Below are 18,108 nucleotides of genomic sequence, written 5' to 3' on the forward strand. Positions count from 1 at the left end.
ACAGTATTCCTGTGAGGTAGGTGTTTAGTGTTATATTCCATCATTAGAAGAGATTAAGAATAAATTCAAGGTCACACAATTTGTCTGTGACAAAATAAAACTAGACAACTTGTGTGAGCTTTTCCCTCACATTAGGATTGTTGTGATGACTGATGAATCTCAGAGAGAAGGTGAGGGTGTGTGTGTGTAGGGGGGGGGGGCGGGGGGAGGGGGGAAAGTGGAGAGAGATTAACCAGGAAATTTATATGCATATATGCACAGCCCATGGACACACAAACAATAGGGTGGTGAAGGCCTGGAGGAGGTGGGGAAGACAGGGTGCAGGGGGTCAATGGACCGGGGGGAGGGGACATCAGAGGAAAATCTGTAATACTTTCAACAACAGCTTTCCAAGAACAAGAAATAGATGGAAAGTCTCTCCTGCTCATGCAGCGGACAGATGTGCTAACCGGCCTTGGCCCAGCCCTGAAATCTACGAGCACCACATCAAGGTGCTCCAACAAGGCCACTTTGATGATGATGACCCTGATGGCCTCCTAGGCTGAACGTCCAGCCTCACCCCTGCCCCTACCCTTTCCAGACCCATCTTACCCAAGTCCCCTGGAGTCCAGGGGTTGGACTAGGGACACTCGCAACCCTCATAACAGATTCCAGTGAGGGGCACCCTTCCCTACTCATCTCTTCCCAGTGTCTCCCCAACACACATCTGGCATTGAGCACATCCCAGACTTCCTGATGGAGGAGTGTGGGGTGGGACAGGGCCTGCTCATTTCACCCCAGGAGGCCCACTCCCACCCCCAACCTAGGACATTTTTGAAAAAAAAGAAAGAAATGGGGGTTTCCTATCTCCCATAGATCTTTAGTTCAGCCTGATGTTTCCTATATAAATGATTTGTTCTACCTGTTCATTTTGATGGGTGGCCTTTCTTCCCTCCCCCATCAACCAGGCCCCTCCTTGGTCTGCCCTCAGCCTCCATCCCCTGGGTGGGGTGAGATCAGTGGGTCTTCCCTACTCCTTCTGTTGGTTGTCGCTCCAGCTGGCTGTATTGCTTTTTAATATTGCACCGAAGATTTTTTTAAATAAAGTTTTAAAAAAAAGAAAAGAAAAGAAATAAATAATTTAAAAAAATAATTAAGAACATTAGATTATTTAATTTATATTATACTACAGTAACTTTTACCTCTCTTTGATTTTGTACAAAGATTTAGATAAGATAAATACTTTTTAATAATAACGTAACTTTGATTTCTTAAGTATTATATCAGACACGCATGTATTTATGAAAACAAAAGAACAACAGTTCTTAATATCACAAAGATATACTTCGGTAAAAGAAAGTGGACAAGAATGGAAATACCTTATCTCTCACTAAGACTACATTGCAAAACCCATGGCAGCCAGATAAGAGAAAAAACTTAACCTGACTTTGATTTTTAAAATTGAAGAATTCTACACACGTGCATTTAGGATTATTAAATAAATAACAATAGTTCAAATCACACTCACATAAAAGAAATATTATTATGTCTTTCTACTCATTAAAACGTACAGATTTACAAAATTCAATGTATGCTTACAAATGTATTGATTAAAAATAACATCTATACACATATGAAACATTTGGATACATTTAAATGTTATATAAATCTGTCTTAGATAAAAGCTACTTCCTATTTTTTTATTTCTTAATGTTTTCAATTGGCAACCATAAATGTACAGAGTAAGCTTACATTAATATCAGAAAATAATCAAAAACTTAATTATATATTTTAATGTACTTAAATATTTCTGAAATAATTTTCAAATATTGCAAAGCTAAAAGTAAACACAATTCTAAACCATATCTAATGCGGGTACTGCAGGAAATAAAAATTAATGACAGCCTTATCAAACTCTTAGCTAGAAAGGTAGCAAAATAAGCAAAATAAACTTTGAGACTGCTACTTGAAATGTGAAAACACAGAACAAAGCATGTATTTAATAATTTCTGAACATTAAAGAACAATAGTAGTGTTTGCCTATGTAATTTAGCTCTTTAACGGAGTGAATGTACTAGAATTCAAGATCTGTAAGTCTATGTATCATTAAATTTAATTAATTACAAAATAGTTGGCATTCAAAAATTCAATTTAATTGCATTGAATGTAATCATCTAACTCCATGGAGCTTAAGCATTTTTAATAGTGTAAATGTCCTTGGATCACCAAATCCATGAGTACCTCTGTTGAAAGTACTTCAGTCAGTAGCAGGTTCATGTGTGCTTATAATTTATAGGATGGAGCTTAGTGAACCAGGACGGGGTCAGCATGATTCACATGGGGTGTCTCAAGACAATAGAGTAAACAGGAAACTAGGAAGGCAATCAGAGGTAAAGTGCACAACAAAACCAAAGTTGATGAGTGAGAAACCAGCAATGCAGCTAAGAACCGGAGTCTAAGAAGACAATACAAACAGCCAGTGGCCAGGAACTCTAGCTAACAAGCATAAAGGCGTAAGAATAGAAGCACAACGCCAAGAAGACCTGGTCATTGGACCCATGCTCTGTCCCAAACAGCATGCTTCTTGATTTCCACCTTCCTGAGCCAGAATTGGTTCCAAGGCTAATATGTACCCTGGACTGACAGCAGTCAATGAGAAGCAAAGATATATACAACACAGACCTATTACTTCATTGTTCCCTATGTATAGAGTATGTAGTAGGAGAGAGAAAAGCTCTTTTCAATATTAGTTATGATTTTGGAAATCCCCCCAAAATTTATATGCTAGCACCAAAAGCATGGGAAATATTTTTAATAATGCTTGAATTTAAGAGTATGCTTTTGACCATTAAGTATGTGTATATATGTGTGTATTAGCCTTTTGGCACACAGGGAGTCATAACTTTCATAACTTTGACAACTATAGCTTCATGGAAATAAAGAACTGAGAGAGGGAAATGCTGATGCTGAAACTCTAAACTCCACCGTAGCATCGATGAGTAAGTGTAAATGAGGAAAGTCAGGACTTTGTTGTTACAACATTTTATCCCCCGAAGGTTTCCCCCAAAACACTCATGATGAACAAAATATATATATATATAAACCTGATCGAATTGTCTTAGAAAATATATAAAACTGGGCCACCGTGCACGATCATCAAGTATCACAGTTGCTTCACAAGTGAGTCCCGCTGGTCCTGCCACTTGGGTCTGTGAAGTTCATTTCGATGTGGTTGAAAGCAGGATTATCGGTTCCGCCCTCTTCTACTGGGTGAGATTTATAGCTTAAAACCTGCTCCTTCTAAAATAAAATGTTAACATGGTGATTAGAAGAAAGAAACTGTTCATTCATTCAATTCTAAATAATTGTCACTACGGCTTTTCTTTTTCTATATCAGGTTTGTAGTCTACTGAGGGAGACATATAACAAAAACAGATCATGAAATAGGGCAAATATCTTCCCTGTCATCAGAGTTCAGGAGGGTGTAAAGACCAACTAGGAGTCTCTCCCGGTGATAAAAACAATCATACTAATTGGAGGAAAAAGAAAGCCAACTTACTTTCTTAAAATTGTCAAAATTGAATAAAATGTCCTCTTTAGTTAATAGAAATTTTCGGTCTAAGTTTTGTTTTCTTCCTCCTGAAAAACATATACATTATTTGCATTGTTAAAAGGATACCCATAATTACCCAGTCCATCATGCAAGCATTTAACTTGTGCACATTCGACTCTACACACTCATAAAACACAAAGAGAAAGGAAATGGTTTAAGCAGTTCTGGAGACTAGCCCACCATGTCCCTTGCCTCAGTCTTGGTTTCTGTAAGGCTCTCACAGTGATCAGTAGGAGTTTAAGATAAGTGCAAGCCAACTGCCTCATCAGGTACTCAACTAAAGAGCGCATCACCTGGCCCAGTACTGGGAGGAAAACTGTTTTAAAGCATCCTTTATGACCTACCAATAAAATATCAAATCATCTGCCTCTGCTTCAGATGGTAAAGTTGCCTTTCCCCAATTTGGTGGCTGTGAATGTAGATGTGTGTGTAGAAACGCAGGAAATTATGAATTGAACCCAGGACCATTCAGTCTGCAGGCCAATGCTCTATCCACCGAGCCAAACCCGCTAGGGCTGTTTGTTTCTAAATGGGTTTTATTTAAATAAAAAACCAATATGATGATTGGTATTTAATCCAATTCCTCTTCCCTAAGATTTTACTTTGGTTTGTTACTTCATCTGTGGATCAAAGAGAATGCTTTTTAAAGCCATGTATCTCAAAGAGTGGTTTTCAAACTACCTCTTTCTCAAGTCACCTGGGCAAAGTACTTAAAAAGCAGATTCCTGGACTCCAACCCGGACTGACTCAGTTAGAATTTTGGGGGGAGGGGCCCCTGAATTCTGACTTTTACTAAATTTCCAAAGTGACCATTATGCCCATGAATGTTTACTCATAGAATTATTTACCCTACTTTTCTGATGAAGAAACATACTCATGACACACAGTACATGGTTAGGTGAAACTGAAACACCAACTCAAGTCTGTTTGGTCTGGATTCTTACAGATTCCTAGTATCCTACGGTAGCTTTTAAAATATTTCCCAAGGAGCACCAGGATTTTTATGTTTCTATATTTTTTCCAAGGTGCTCACTGCTGTTGTGGAGTGGGAATAAGACATTTATGAAATTCATGAAGTTGAAGTGTTTTATCACTGGATGCCTGTTCACGTGGAAGAGAACATTACTTTTTCAAAGACATCACACATACTTGGACAGAGTGTAGAAGTTCTAACGAGTCATTACACATTTGATAAAGAAGGCAGTGCCTTCCCCTAGTTTGATTGCTGTGGATGTACATGTGTGAGGGAGCGTAAGAAATTAGAGACCCTACTCCACACTACTACCCTGGTCTGAGCCACTGTGATGGCTCACCTGGATTACTGCAATAGCCTCCTACCTGTCCTCCTTCCCTTACAGACTATCCTCAAGGCTGGATCAGAGTGCTCCTTTGAGAATTAATGGAAAATTGAAAAAATATCCCATGTAGTAGACCTAATAAGCACAGAGATAGAAAATAGGAGAGAAAAGATAAGAAAATTAGAACTGTCCAAGACTCAAACATTTGACAAATAGAATTTCCAGAAAGAGGAAACAGAAAATAGCAGGAAATTACAAATGAAATAATATAGGAAAATGCCCTAGAACTGAAGGACACGGGTCTTCAGATTGAAAGGACCCTACTGAAGGTCTAGGGCCGTGGTCGGCAAACTGCGGCTCACGAGCCACATGCGGCTCTTTGGCCCCTGGAGTGTGGCTCTTCCACAAAATACCACATGCAGGCGCACGTACAGTGCGATTGAAACTTCGTGGCCCATGAGCAGAAGTCGGTTTTCGGCCTGGGCGAGTCTATTTTGAAGAAGTACTGTTGATATTTGGCTCTGTTGACTAATGAGTTTGCTGACCACTGGCCTAGGGTTGTCATTGAGAAGTGGGTCCCATGCAAAGAGTCAGCAGGTGGCATGGCACTGACATTCTCAACAGAAACACAGTAAGCTACAAGAAAATTAAGACATCCTCTCAGAAACAAGAGTTGTTTTCAACCTAGGATTCTCCACTCAAACAATCAAGCATAAGGGAGAATTAAAGACACTTTTTTCAGGCATGTGTCATTTCCAAAATCTCCTCTCTTTTCCATGTGCTCCATTTAATAATTAGTTAGATGGAAGGGAATCTAACACAGGAGGGAGACAAAGGGAATTCATGGCGTGAGGACAAATGAAGTTCCAGGACAACAGTTCTGTATCAATCCAAGAGAGGAGTGTATACTATGTGTATTATCAATCTGATTTTTAAAATTACTTTTTAAAGTTGATGAACATCTGAAAATAGCCTTCACATACCATTTAGATATAAAGATTACAATCATTATTCCTTACATGTGTGTGCTTCTTTATATTTTACAAAGGTCAGTATAGGGCAATGACACAGGGTTGTTGTAACAATATATGTAAAATCCATAGCATGTGGTAGCCATGTACAATTTATTTCAAGCATTTTATTTTTGTCTGAAAGCAACCTGCGAGATAGGCAGGTCAATTATTACTATTATTATTCACATTTCACACAAAAGATAGCTAAGGCTCAGAGTAGCTATATAGACTTCTCCATGCTCATGCAGCTAGCAAATAACAGAACAAAGATTCAAACAGAGATGCGTCTTCTGCTTCTAAATTCCCCATGTAAAATGGAACAAATAATCAAACTAGCTGTTAACAGGACTATGGTGAAATAACATAAATAACTATAAAACATATATAGTAAAAACTGATGTAGAGATAAGTAAGTACAACAGTACTAATGTTTAGATAGTTACCTGTTGATAAACTGACAAGTATTCCCACAAATAATGTTACCAAAGTTCCAAGGGTGCTGAAGTATAGATACGATAAAGAATACCAGTTATCCATCAGTGGAGTCCTAAGAGAGAGCAAAGCAAAACTGTCAGATTTCATGTAATGCTATTGGCAACTAAGAGTGTCAATAATCCTCATGGCAAAGTCAAAATATAATATTTAATAATGATTTTAGTGTCGTAATCTGCTGTCCCAATTTTATCTTATTGGTTCAGGAATTAAAAGTACGACTTAACCTTAACTCTATACAAAATGTCCAGGTGTATTCATTCAACTGTGATGCATGTCTCAGGCACCATTCTTGTCATCATTAAAAAGGTCTATCATTAAAAAGGTAGATAAGGTTTCTGCCCTCATAAAGCTTACATTCTAATGGGGAGATAAATATAATAAGGAAACTAATTAATAAATATAATGATTTCCACTGATGGAAAACATCATATAGAAAAGAAAACAAGGTCATGTGACATTAGCAGGTGGAAAGAGGGAACGACACTCTAAGGCAGGGGTCCTCAAACTACGGCCCGCGGGCCACATGCAAATACAAATACTGTATTTGTTCCTGTTTTGTTTTTTTACTTCAAAATAAGATATGTGCAGTGTGCATAGGAATTTGTTCATAGTTGTTTTTTTAAAACTATAGTCCAGCCCTCCAATGGTCTGAGGGACAGTGAACTGGCCCCCTGTTTAAAAAGTTTGAGGACCCCTGCTCTCAGAGAAAGCCTTTGTGAAGAAGTGACATTTAAACTGAGATCTGAACAACAAAGAGTTATTGAGAAAAGCATCCTAGAGAGGGGTAAACACCAGCAGCCTGAAGCACCGTGAGGAACTTATAAAATAAAAAACTGAATCTGGGTAACTGAAACCCAATAGCCAGGCAACCAAAGGGTGTCTTATTTCATCTCCAGTGATGCTGACCTAGGCATGATTTCCTAAGATGTCATGTGGCTTTAGTACTTCATGCCTTTGCCTATGTTGTTTCTCCATTCTGCATATACATTCCTTCCTTTAGTCCCTTCTGCCCAACCTTGTTCACCTGATTAACTCCTGCCCATGTAATATCGCTCTTAGAAGGTTTCCTTGACTCCACCCAGGAATAGGTAGGCCCTTCCTCCTCCTGGCTCCCATGACAACCTAGGAATACCATTTATCTCAGTGCACTATTTAATCATTTATGTTTTTCATATTTTAAATCCAAATTGCTGAAAGTATTACATTTGCCCCCTCTTTCCCCCATTGATCTCTCCCACCCCACCTCCAGCCCCCACCCAGTTCCCCACCACCCCGCCATCTGTGTCCATAGGTTATGCATACAGTGGGGCCTTGACTTACGAGTGTCCTGACTAATGAGTTTTTTGAGATACCTGCCGGGAGCCGGTCCCTGCTTGCTGTTTCAAGGGACCTGTCATATATGGCATACTGTTCTTAATATGTTTGCTCCCCTTAGCGCTGTGTGTTTTAACCAAGGTCACCTCTCTGAGAAAGGTTGTTTCCCCAGGTAGGAATTTTTCCCTGAAGTCAGAGAGGGGATGCCTCTCCTAGAAAGGTTGTTTCCCCAGGTAGGAATTTTTCCCTGAAGTCAGGGAGGGGATGAAACTCCTTAACTAAGTGCCAGGTGGGTAATTAATCACTTTAACTACAAACAATCATGCTTAAGCTACATAATCTTTACTCCCTGGAATTGAGATAAGAAACGCCCTAACCTTTGTAATAGAGATTGATAGGATTGAATCAACTGGTTTAAATACAGATGTAATAAGACAGCAAGACACAGAACTTAGGAGACAGAAAGAAGACAGCACCTACACAGAACCTACAGACAGAAGAACTTCGCTGGAGAGAACATGGCAAAAGATCCTGGACTGAACCTGACTACAGAAATTGGCAAGAGAACCTGACTAGAACCTGGTGACTGAACTTGGCTGGAGAACCTGGACAGAACCTGGCTGGAGAACCTAGCGAGGGAACATGGCTACAGAACCTGGCTGGAGAATCTGGAGAACCTGGCTGGAGAACCTAGCAAGAGAACAAGGACACAGAACCTGGCTGGAGATCCTAGCCAGAACTTCGCTGGAGATCCAGACCAGAACTTGGCAGGAGACCCTGACAAGAGAACCCGGCTATGATGATCAACTGAACGCTGCCTCTGTGTCATTCCTTCTTCGCCGACTCCGTCCACACCTTTGGGGACCCCTGGACCCGCTGGGGTTGGACCCCGGCATCTGGCGCCCGAACAGGGACCCCTAGGTAAGCGCCCCACACTCGGGATGGATAGGACTCCACCGTAGGAAGAGGGTGGATAGTCTTCGCCAACTCCGTCCACACCTTTGGGAACTCCTGGAACAGGATTCCCCTAGGTAAGCCCCCTCCATTGAGAACCCCCACACTCGGGACGGATAGGACTCCACCAGGGTGCTACAGACCCCCCTATAGAAGATAAGTAGGGTAAGAAGGTGGATAGTACAGAACTTAGATTGAGAAGATGTGCCATACTGAGTCCAAAGAAAGAAGACTCTGTATTGATCCTTAGATTGAGAAGATGTGCCATACTGAGTCCAAAGAAAGAAGACTCTGTATTGATCTTTAGATTAAGAAGATGTGCCATACTGAGTCTAAAGAAAAAAGACTCTGTATTGATCTTTTAACATATATGCTTGCAAGCAGAGGAATTAAGGTTACTCCCAGTCAGACAGAACGTTTTATACAAGAAATATGTCCATGCTTTTCTGAGGAAGGAAAGGTAAATGTAATGGCATGGGAGAAGGTAGGCCCAAGGAGCCTTATCCTTAACCCCACTGCAGCCTTTCCACCCTGGGAAAGTGCAGGATTGGCAAGCTCTCCCTGGGGTGATAGATCAGGACTCAGGTAATAGCGGAAAGCGTCAATCCTACTCTTAAAATGGATACAAGAGAGCATAAAAGCGTCAATCCTACTCTTAAAATGGATACAAGAGAGCATTTCGGGTTTTTCTTTTTAATGCCTGCTTTTAAAAAAAATAAAAAAGGGGGAATTGGCCGGGAGCCGGTCCCTGCTTGCTGTTTCAAGGGACCTGTCATATATGGCATACTGTTCTTAATATGTTTGCTCCCCTTAGCGCTGTGTGTTTTAACCAAGGTCACCTCTCCGAGAAAGGTTGTTTCCCCAGGTAGGAATTTTTCCCTGAAGTCAGGGAGGGGATGCCTCTCCTAGAAAGGTTGTTTCCCCAGGTAGGAATTTTTCCCTGAAGTCAGGGAGGGGATGAAACTCCTTAACTAAGTGCCAGGTGGGTAATTAATCACTTTAACTACAAACAATCATGCTTAAGCTACATAATCTTTACTCCCTGGAATTGAGATAAGAAACACCCTAACCTTTGTAATAGAGATTGATAGGATTGAATCAACTGGTTTAAATACAGATGTAATAAGACAGCAAGACACAGAACTTAGGAGACAGAAAGAAGACAGCACCTACACAGAACCTACAGACAGAAGAACTTCGCTGGAGAGAACATGGCAAAAGATCCTGGACTGAACCTGACTACAGAAACTGGCAAGAGAACCTGACTAGAACCTGGTGACTGAACTTGGCTGGAGAACCTGGACAGAACCTGGCTGGAGAACCTAGCGAGGGAACATGGCTACAGAACCTGGCTGGAGAATCTGGAGAACCTGGCTGGAGAACCTAGCAAGAGAACATGGACACAGAACCTGGCTGGAGATCCTAGCCAGAACTTCGCTGGAGATCCAGACCAGAACTTGGCAGGAGACCCTGACAAGAGAACCCGGCTATGATGATCAACTGAACGCTGCCTCCGTGTCATTCCTACTTCGCCGACTCCGTCCACATCTTTGGGGACCCCTGGACCCGCTGGGGTTGGACCCCGGCAGATACCAGCTGTCTCTCAGTGGATTTTTTGCATTGAGTTGACAGAGTAATTTGAGTTAACGAGCTCCTTAACGAGCTGTCTCGGAACAAATTAAACTCTTAAGTCAAGGCCCCACTGTATTCGCATATGAGTTCATTGGTTGATCTCTTCCCTCCCAAATGCCACCTTCCCACGCCTTCCCTATGAGGTTGGACAGTCTGTTCGATGCTTCTATGAGCATGGATGGACCTGTAGAGCACTATGCTAAGCGAAATAAGCCAGTCAGAGAAAGATAAGTGTCACATGATCTCACTCATATGTGGAATCTAATGAACATAAACTGATGAATAATAGTAATTTATTTTCTTGTCCAACTTTCCTTCAGCTCATTTTCTGTGACAAGAATAATGTTTCAGACCTTCTCCCTTGAGCCAACCTCTGCATTCTTCAAGTGGTACATCTCTGAAGTCTCTGTGCTAATCCACACTCCAACTCTGTTTATATTCATTCTTTTAGCAATTATTTATCAAGTTTTTATTAGCTATTTACTAGGTGCTAGTTATTATACTTATTGTGTTTATTGAATTTATTGTTTTGTATATATTAACACACTCTCTCCTGCTAAATTATAATTTCCTGTAAGGCAGGAACCACAGTGAATGTGAGGGGAAAACTTTCTATGAATATTACATAAATAGCCATCTCAGAGCTGAGTACATAGTTCATGCTCAAAACTTCTTATTTATTAGCTGAGTTATTTATAAATAAGCTAACACATAAAAGCGATTATTATGGTACCAGGCACATAGTAAAACTCAGCAAATTTATTTGTTTCAGGAATCCAAATAACCATTTTTCTTAGAATCTTAAATTAAGAGAGGTATTTACAAAATCAGAACAAATGATAAGCAAAATTGTAAATACAAAGAACAGCCTGCACGTCCTCCTCCTTACCCTTCCATTAATATTTTCTCCCCGACTGACTCTCTCTAATGAGATCTCAGCATTCCCCTCAGTAGTGCTTTCATGCTTGTCCAGGCCATTTCCCTGCATTTCCTTACCCCCCTTGGACAGCAGCCCACCTAGTCAAATCTCTTTAAACATGTCCCAGGCTCTGAAACTACCTGAAGTTTCTACCTTATGGAGTTCCAGCCCTGAACTCCCACTGACAAGCATTCTCACAGCTGAGTTCCCTCTAGGTCCAGTGGTTCTCAACCTGTGGGTCGCGACCCCTGAAAATACATCCTGTATATCAGATATTTACATTACGATTTATAACAGTATAAAATTACAGTTATGAAGTAGCAATGAAAATAATTTTATGGTTGGGGTCACCACAACATGAGGAACTGTACTAAAGGGTCGTGGCATTAGGAAGGTTGAGAACCACTGCTTAGAACATGAATCACTAATCATGGTCACATGACTTCTCTCAAGGGTGTTCCAAGGGAATGATTCTATGACGGTTTCATTCCAGGTAACCTGGAACCTGGTTAATACTTTGAGGGAGGCGACCTCATTTTTCCAGTCCTTATACATGTCTTTGGGTTTTATGCTTTCAGGCCAGACATTTACACAATTGAACCTCAAAGAATGCAGAGGTTGGGGCTCCAGCCATCTGCTCAGTCAAAAATCTGTGTATAACTTTTGAATCTCCCCAAACTTAACTCTAATAGCCTACAGCTGACCAGAAGCCTTACCAATAGCATGAACAGTCAATGAACACATATTTTGCATGTTATATACTGTTTTCATAGAATAAAGTAAGTTAGAGAAAAAGAAAATATTATTAAGAAAATCATAAGGAAGAGAAAATACATTTACAGTACTGTGTGCATTCACTGAAAAAAAAGATCTGTGTATAAGTGAACCCGCACAGTTCAAACTTGTGTTGTTCAAGGATCAATTGTATATACACTAATGAAAGCCTTGCCCTCACATTCACTATACAATAAATACTCATCTACCAACAGGTCTACATCATTGCATTAAATCCGACAGCATCAGTATCCAGAAGCTCAAAAGTGTACTTCGAGATGAAAACCCCAGCGTGAAGAGCTCAGATGCAGTTCATTGCTAGTGCTCTAAAGACTTGAAATCCAGACAAATAGCAACTTTCAACACATTTAGATGATTATAACTTTTAATCAATAAAGGCTATACTTCAAAGACTGTATAAGCAATATATTTTTTCATAATTGAGCTTTTCATTTTAAGTTTTTCAGTTGACAAAGACAACTTAATCCCAATAGAGCTGATATTTCATAGAATTTACCTATAATGGAATTTTTGTTGTTGTTGTTACAATTCAAGTCTTCTCTGGATCTGTAGGTGAGGCAGAAGTTTCTATAGAAACTAAAAAATGTGGCTTTTTTTTCTATTTCTGAGCAAAATATTATAGCCAGAAAGCCCCATGATCTCTCCTCCTTTCAGAATTATGCAAAAATCACTGTTGCAGGCATGACAAAAAGCAACTAGGGTTCTCTACCTGCCACATATATTTTTTAAAATTATGACATTATAAAGCTTGATTCAATACCTTTCAACGTTGTGTCCCTGAAAAGCAGTGGTAGAAAATGGCATTGCTGTGGTTGTCATCCAATTCGACCCATTGTATGTGTTGTTACAGCCATAGGTTTCAAGGCTTAGTGGCATGGTTCTCTCGGGAAGTGGGGGATAGAGCTGAGCTCCAATTCCAACCCAGAAAGAAGCAGCAAATCCAGCTATCAGACCAATAAGTGCTCCCTGCAAAACAAGAGTGTTTTTAAAAGAAAAACAATTCCTTTTGCTTTGAGATGGAAATAAACATTAGAAGGTTAAGCTCAACATGGTGTAAGGCAAATTTACCAGCTTCCTCATAAAACTGTCCCCCCCCCCCCAAGATCCCTACCTCTTGTCAAGAGCCGCATAGGCCCATGATCCCCAGCCCTGAGGATGCTGTAACCCCATTCCCTTTCTTCATATCGCTATCTAGTCCATCACCAATTCGTGCCCATTTTTCTTTTCATATGTCTCACACTTGCGTTTCTACCACTGTTTCTATGGCCAGCACTCTGTTCTGACTTGTCTCTTCACATCCAAATTACTACAACAGGGCCGCAGCTGACTCCAGGCCAACTCTAGTTTTATTTAATCTGTGAACAAATGGCATGCCATGTGAGCCACAGACTGTGAAGAAAAAAGCATTCACAGAGTTTATTCCTACACTTAACACCGTGCATGACTGCAACTGCGCCACAAGGTAATTAGGGGGGGGGGGGGCGGGGGGGGGAATGACTTCACTGGTGCATACAACCACGCCAAATCTTTCTAGAGATAATTGGAGTTGTCTGGCATGTCCTCTCCAAAGGCATTTGGTTTCCCAACCTGTGGGAGACTTGGGTCCCCCACCCGCTTTTCATCAGTAATCCAGATGTTCTGCCAGCCCTTGAGTGATTTAAGCCCTAGTTCCAAAGTTGGGGATGAAAACAAACCTGGAGCTGGGAAGCCCCTTCCTCCGTGGTGGGATTTCCCCCTTTCTTTAAGAATAATGATCAGAGAGGGCAGCCTGTACCCCAGGATCCACAGAGGGCAGGAGAGAATATTTGAAGTAAGGGGGGAAACATGAGCAAAATCATAGGGTTTGAAACAACAACAGTGGTGTGTTGATGGGAGAATGAGAAGGCTGCTGACCATGTCAGAGGATTTACTTTGCAGAAAAGGACTGTAAGCCTTTTCACTAAGTTGTGAACCCTAGAAAGCAGAATTAGATTTCTTTATTTTTGATGCCCTGACACTTACCACAGTGCTAGACATATTGTAGGCAGGCAATAAATATATATATTTTAAATAATATGAAGTTGAAATAGCAGCGTGGCCAGCTGTTGACATGCCAGACTTGCTTTCTCTCAGCTTTGTACATGACTGGACCAAGGACACATAAAATTATAAAACCCATGTAGGCAGAAATATTCAGTGTTCTCTACTCCCAGGACAGGTTTAAGCCATAAATATTTATTAAACAAATGAATAAATAAATGAGTGAATGAGAGGGTGGGAAAGGAAGAGAAAAGGAGAGAGGAAGCGAAGCAAAGGAAGGAAGAAGAGAAAGAGGGAGGGAAGGAGGAAGTCCATTCTAAGGTGAGGGTGGATATTCTGCTGGTGAAAAATGTGAATATAGTAAAGAAAAGGAACTTCCCCCTTTTTATAAAAAATACTACTATCTTATTTCTCTTAAAAAAAACCACACACACAAAAAAAAATACCATGTTGGACGTACAGCTTTTCTGGAGGCAACTCATGGTGGAAATAAATGTCAAAAACTAAAAGGCAGTAATTTTTAAAAATTTCAGACACTCAACAAACCACTATGCATATCATAATGCAGAGTTTAATCAAAGCCTTAACATTCTGAGGTAGACACAAACCACTCTCTTTCATTAAGATTAATTTCTAACAAACTAGCTTTTTATATGATACTTCATTGAGAATAATTAATAATAGTGACAGTAAAGCCCTTATTAGTATGCCTTACTAATTCCTAATACATTATTAGGGACATTGAATTCTAAATGTAAAGTCATAGTTCTGTGGTTATGCTCCATCTGTCTGAAACAACCATATAAAGGATCAGTTTTTCCTGAACTTTATCTTCTGACAAGACTTTCACCTGACTTTCAGATACATAATTTCAACTTCATTTATTCCAAACAAAATTTAGTTCTTCAAAGCACTGATCTATCGATGTAGATCAGGCCTACTCCTTCTTGTGGTTACTATTCCCAATTATGATCACCCCTTTGGGACTAGAACCATGTTGTTGGAGCTACAGCTTTAAATATCAGGAGTAGAAACTTTCTGGCCAAGGTGGTGAAGACTTCAGTGCTCCTCTTTGCTGTACTCTGGATATTCATAGGTATCCTCCGCTCTATCATAAAATCTCTCATATCTGAGTCTGTCAATCTCCTTCTTTAATTGCTAATGATTAATTTTCAAGAAGGGTAAAAGATAGATGCACAAGAAATGTTGCCCCTTGGTTGTAGTATAAATATTTGAAATTGCACTATATTGTTCTGGCAGCTTCCATTGAGCTTCACAAATGCAGGGTCCCAGTGGATAGAACTTCATTGTACAACCTGGCAAAGTCGATATGAGTAATCTAAGTCATTGAGACAAGTCACTAATATGGATAGCGTCTTTACAACTGAGAAAAAGTTGTAAAGCTGCTAATGTATTTTGGAAAGAAAGCTTTACACATATGCATTTATACTTACAATTGAGTTGGCAAAGGGAACCAAAATGCCCAAACTAAACAAGCCTAGGAGTGGTCCACCGATCATGCCAATTATGCTGAGCGCTGCCTGCAAAAATAATAAGGCCGGCAATTAGAAATCTCAAATCCAGAATTAAAATGATTCAAAGTAATTTCATCAGGATGAGGATTTAAGGTATTCAGGTTCCTCCGGAAAAGCATGGCAGCCTTGTCATTGGCAGAGAGATCCCTAGAACTTGGAAGCTTCTGCCTCTTAATCTCAAGTATCCATATGCTCCTTCAGGTACCCTGATAAGGGAAGCAAAATGTAATGGAGGTGGAGGCCCAGAAGACAACGGGAGCTCCCGTATGAATACATAAGTCAACAGTGACATCAGTCCTCCCAGCCTTGTTCTCCTAGACCAGCGGTTCTCAACCTGTGGGTCGCGACCCCTTTGGCGGTCGAACGACCCTTTCACAGGGGTCGCCTAAGACCATCCTGCATATCAGATATTTACATTATGATTCATAACAGTAGCAACATTACCGTTATGAAGTAGCAACGAAAATAATTTTATGGTTGGGTCGCAACCTGAGGAACTGTATGTAAAGGGCCAGAAGGTTGAGAACCACTCTCCTAGACCTTAATAATCAATTACATCACTCATTCGTGCTTTGATAGCCTCAAAATTCTCCTCAAAACAATGTTGTGTATAAGTACTAATAAGTGACCACAGATGGCAAAAAAAACTCAATGCTATCTTTGGTTCCCTAAGTATGGAACTAGAATGAAAAACGTGATTTAAAAGAAGACTGATCAAATCATCTAGAAAGAGATTTAAATCTAATTGACTAATTGCAACCTTTGCTTTGGTGATAGTGAAAAAATTTTACAATGTGAAGAATGGAAAAACGCAAATAGCTGAAACTTCCAAGAGATCTGTGTTCCCAGTAATCAAATAGCTAGTTTTTGAGAGTAGACAGAACCATAAAAGAAGCATCAGGAACACACTAATTTGTCCACAGAGAAAAAGCCTACCTTATGAACTAGGCAGGGCTGTAGATACTTGTGACAAAGAATGTGTTTGAGGAGGATGTGGACTCATGATACAATCCTAAGGAGTCAGTTCACAGCTTCTCTACAGCCAATCTCCATGTCTATAACATTCTTGACATGACCAAATTATAGAAACGGAAAACAAAGTAGTGGTTGCCACGGGTTACAGAGGAAGTAGGGGCAGGAGGAAGTGGAAGTGGCTATAGAAGTACAATATGAGGGATCCTTGTGGTGATGGAAATGTGCCATCTCTTGACTATATCAATGTCAATATCCTGGTTGTGATGTTGTATTACTGTTTTGCAAGATGTTACTTTTGAAGGAGGGAAGGTAAAAGCGTATATGTGAGATCTCTGGATTACTTCTTATAATTACACTAGAGGCCTGATGCATGAAATTCATGCAAGAGTAGGCCTTCCTTCCCCCAGCCTGCCAGCACCGGCTTCCATGTGGCACCCAGGACCCAGGCTTCCCTCACAGCCCTGGCTTCGTCCGGAAGGTCGTCCGGTCTAATTAGCATATTATACTTTTATTATTATAGATGTAAATGTACAATGATCTCATAATTTACAATGACCACCATAACTTTCTCAAAATAGAAAGGTTAGCCCGGCCAGAATGGCTCAGTGGTTGAGCATCGACCTATGAACCAGGAGGTCATGATTTGATTCCCAGTCAGGGCACATCGGCATTCAGGAGGCAGCTGATCCATGAGTCTTTCTCATCATTGATGTTTTTATCTCTCTCCCTCTCCCTTCCTCTCTGAAATCAATAAAAACGAAATTTTTTTTAAATAGAAAGTTTAATTTAAGAAATTTTTAAGAATTTGGTCACCTCTGTTCCATGATATGTCTATGTGTTAAATATATAAAAGGAGAACTCTGGAAGGATGGTCACATCAGCATTAAAAACAAAAAGTTATTATGAGTCAAAGCTTTGAGGAGTCAGCTCTTACCTGCAACAAAGCTCCCATCAGTGATGCCAAAGCAGCCATTCCAATACACAGGGCTCCAAACAGCACACCTGGATGGACGATGCAATAGCCAATGTAAAGTCCAGAACCAGAAGATTAGAATTCTCAACAGAATAAGCCACCACACCTTTGATTAGAAGTGGGAAATCTGACTGTGGTGAAGAATGGCCACATACATCAGAGCCAGCTAAAAAAAGGAAAGGGGTGTTTTCCTACAGAATCAGCAGTGTGTGAGGAAGAAAGAAAATCCTGACCTTGTGTCTGAGGATTAATTACGTTAGGTTATATAAGTAAAGAACCCCTAGAATTAACTATAGGGATTTTTAAAGCTAAGAACTATTATGTTAGTAGTCTAATCCTCCACAACATTTTTTTTTTGTACAGGAAGGCTCAGATCTCTGTTTTCAGTTTGCCAAAAATAGAACAAATTCAACTCCCCTCTGTACAACATGGTGGGGGAGGGGAGTAATAAACATTGGAAATTAGAGCCTTCTGACTTTAAGTGTTCATTCCTTTGGGAAGTGGCAATCCATGCAGAGGGGTGGTTTAGGACCTTAAGCCCGCTCATAATCTCCATCAACAGGCCCAAGCCTTTCCTGTTAAGGTAGCAAAGAA

At 40.3% G+C, this 18,108-nt stretch overlaps 1 protein-coding gene across 1 annotated transcript in view; it reads right to left on the reverse strand.

The window, feature by feature from the left end:
* Positions 1-3,014: 3,014 nt before the first annotated feature.
* The window catches only part of SLC5A8 (solute carrier family 5 member 8), a gene marked incomplete at its 5' end in the record, with an annotated part of 44,437 nt that continues 29,343 nt past the window's right edge, over positions 3,015-18,108 (reverse strand). Inside the window, 6 exons of the mRNA XM_081083107.1 lie at positions 3,015-3,279; positions 3,539-3,618; positions 6,347-6,450; positions 12,773-12,978; positions 15,486-15,572; positions 17,476-17,543. Of these exons, the coding sequence (XP_080939233.1) occupies positions 3,154-3,279; positions 3,539-3,618; positions 6,347-6,450; positions 12,773-12,978; positions 15,486-15,572; positions 17,476-17,543 (671 nt within the window). The 3' untranslated portion in view covers positions 3,015-3,153. The remainder of the gene's footprint in view (positions 3,280-3,538; positions 3,619-6,346; positions 6,451-12,772; positions 12,979-15,485; positions 15,573-17,475; positions 17,544-18,108) is intronic.

The sequence above is a fragment of the Myotis nattereri genome, assembly GCF_964212035.1.
Source record: "Myotis nattereri genome assembly, chromosome: 2".
Classification (NCBI taxonomy): domain Eukaryota; kingdom Metazoa; phylum Chordata; class Mammalia; order Chiroptera; family Vespertilionidae; genus Myotis; species Myotis nattereri.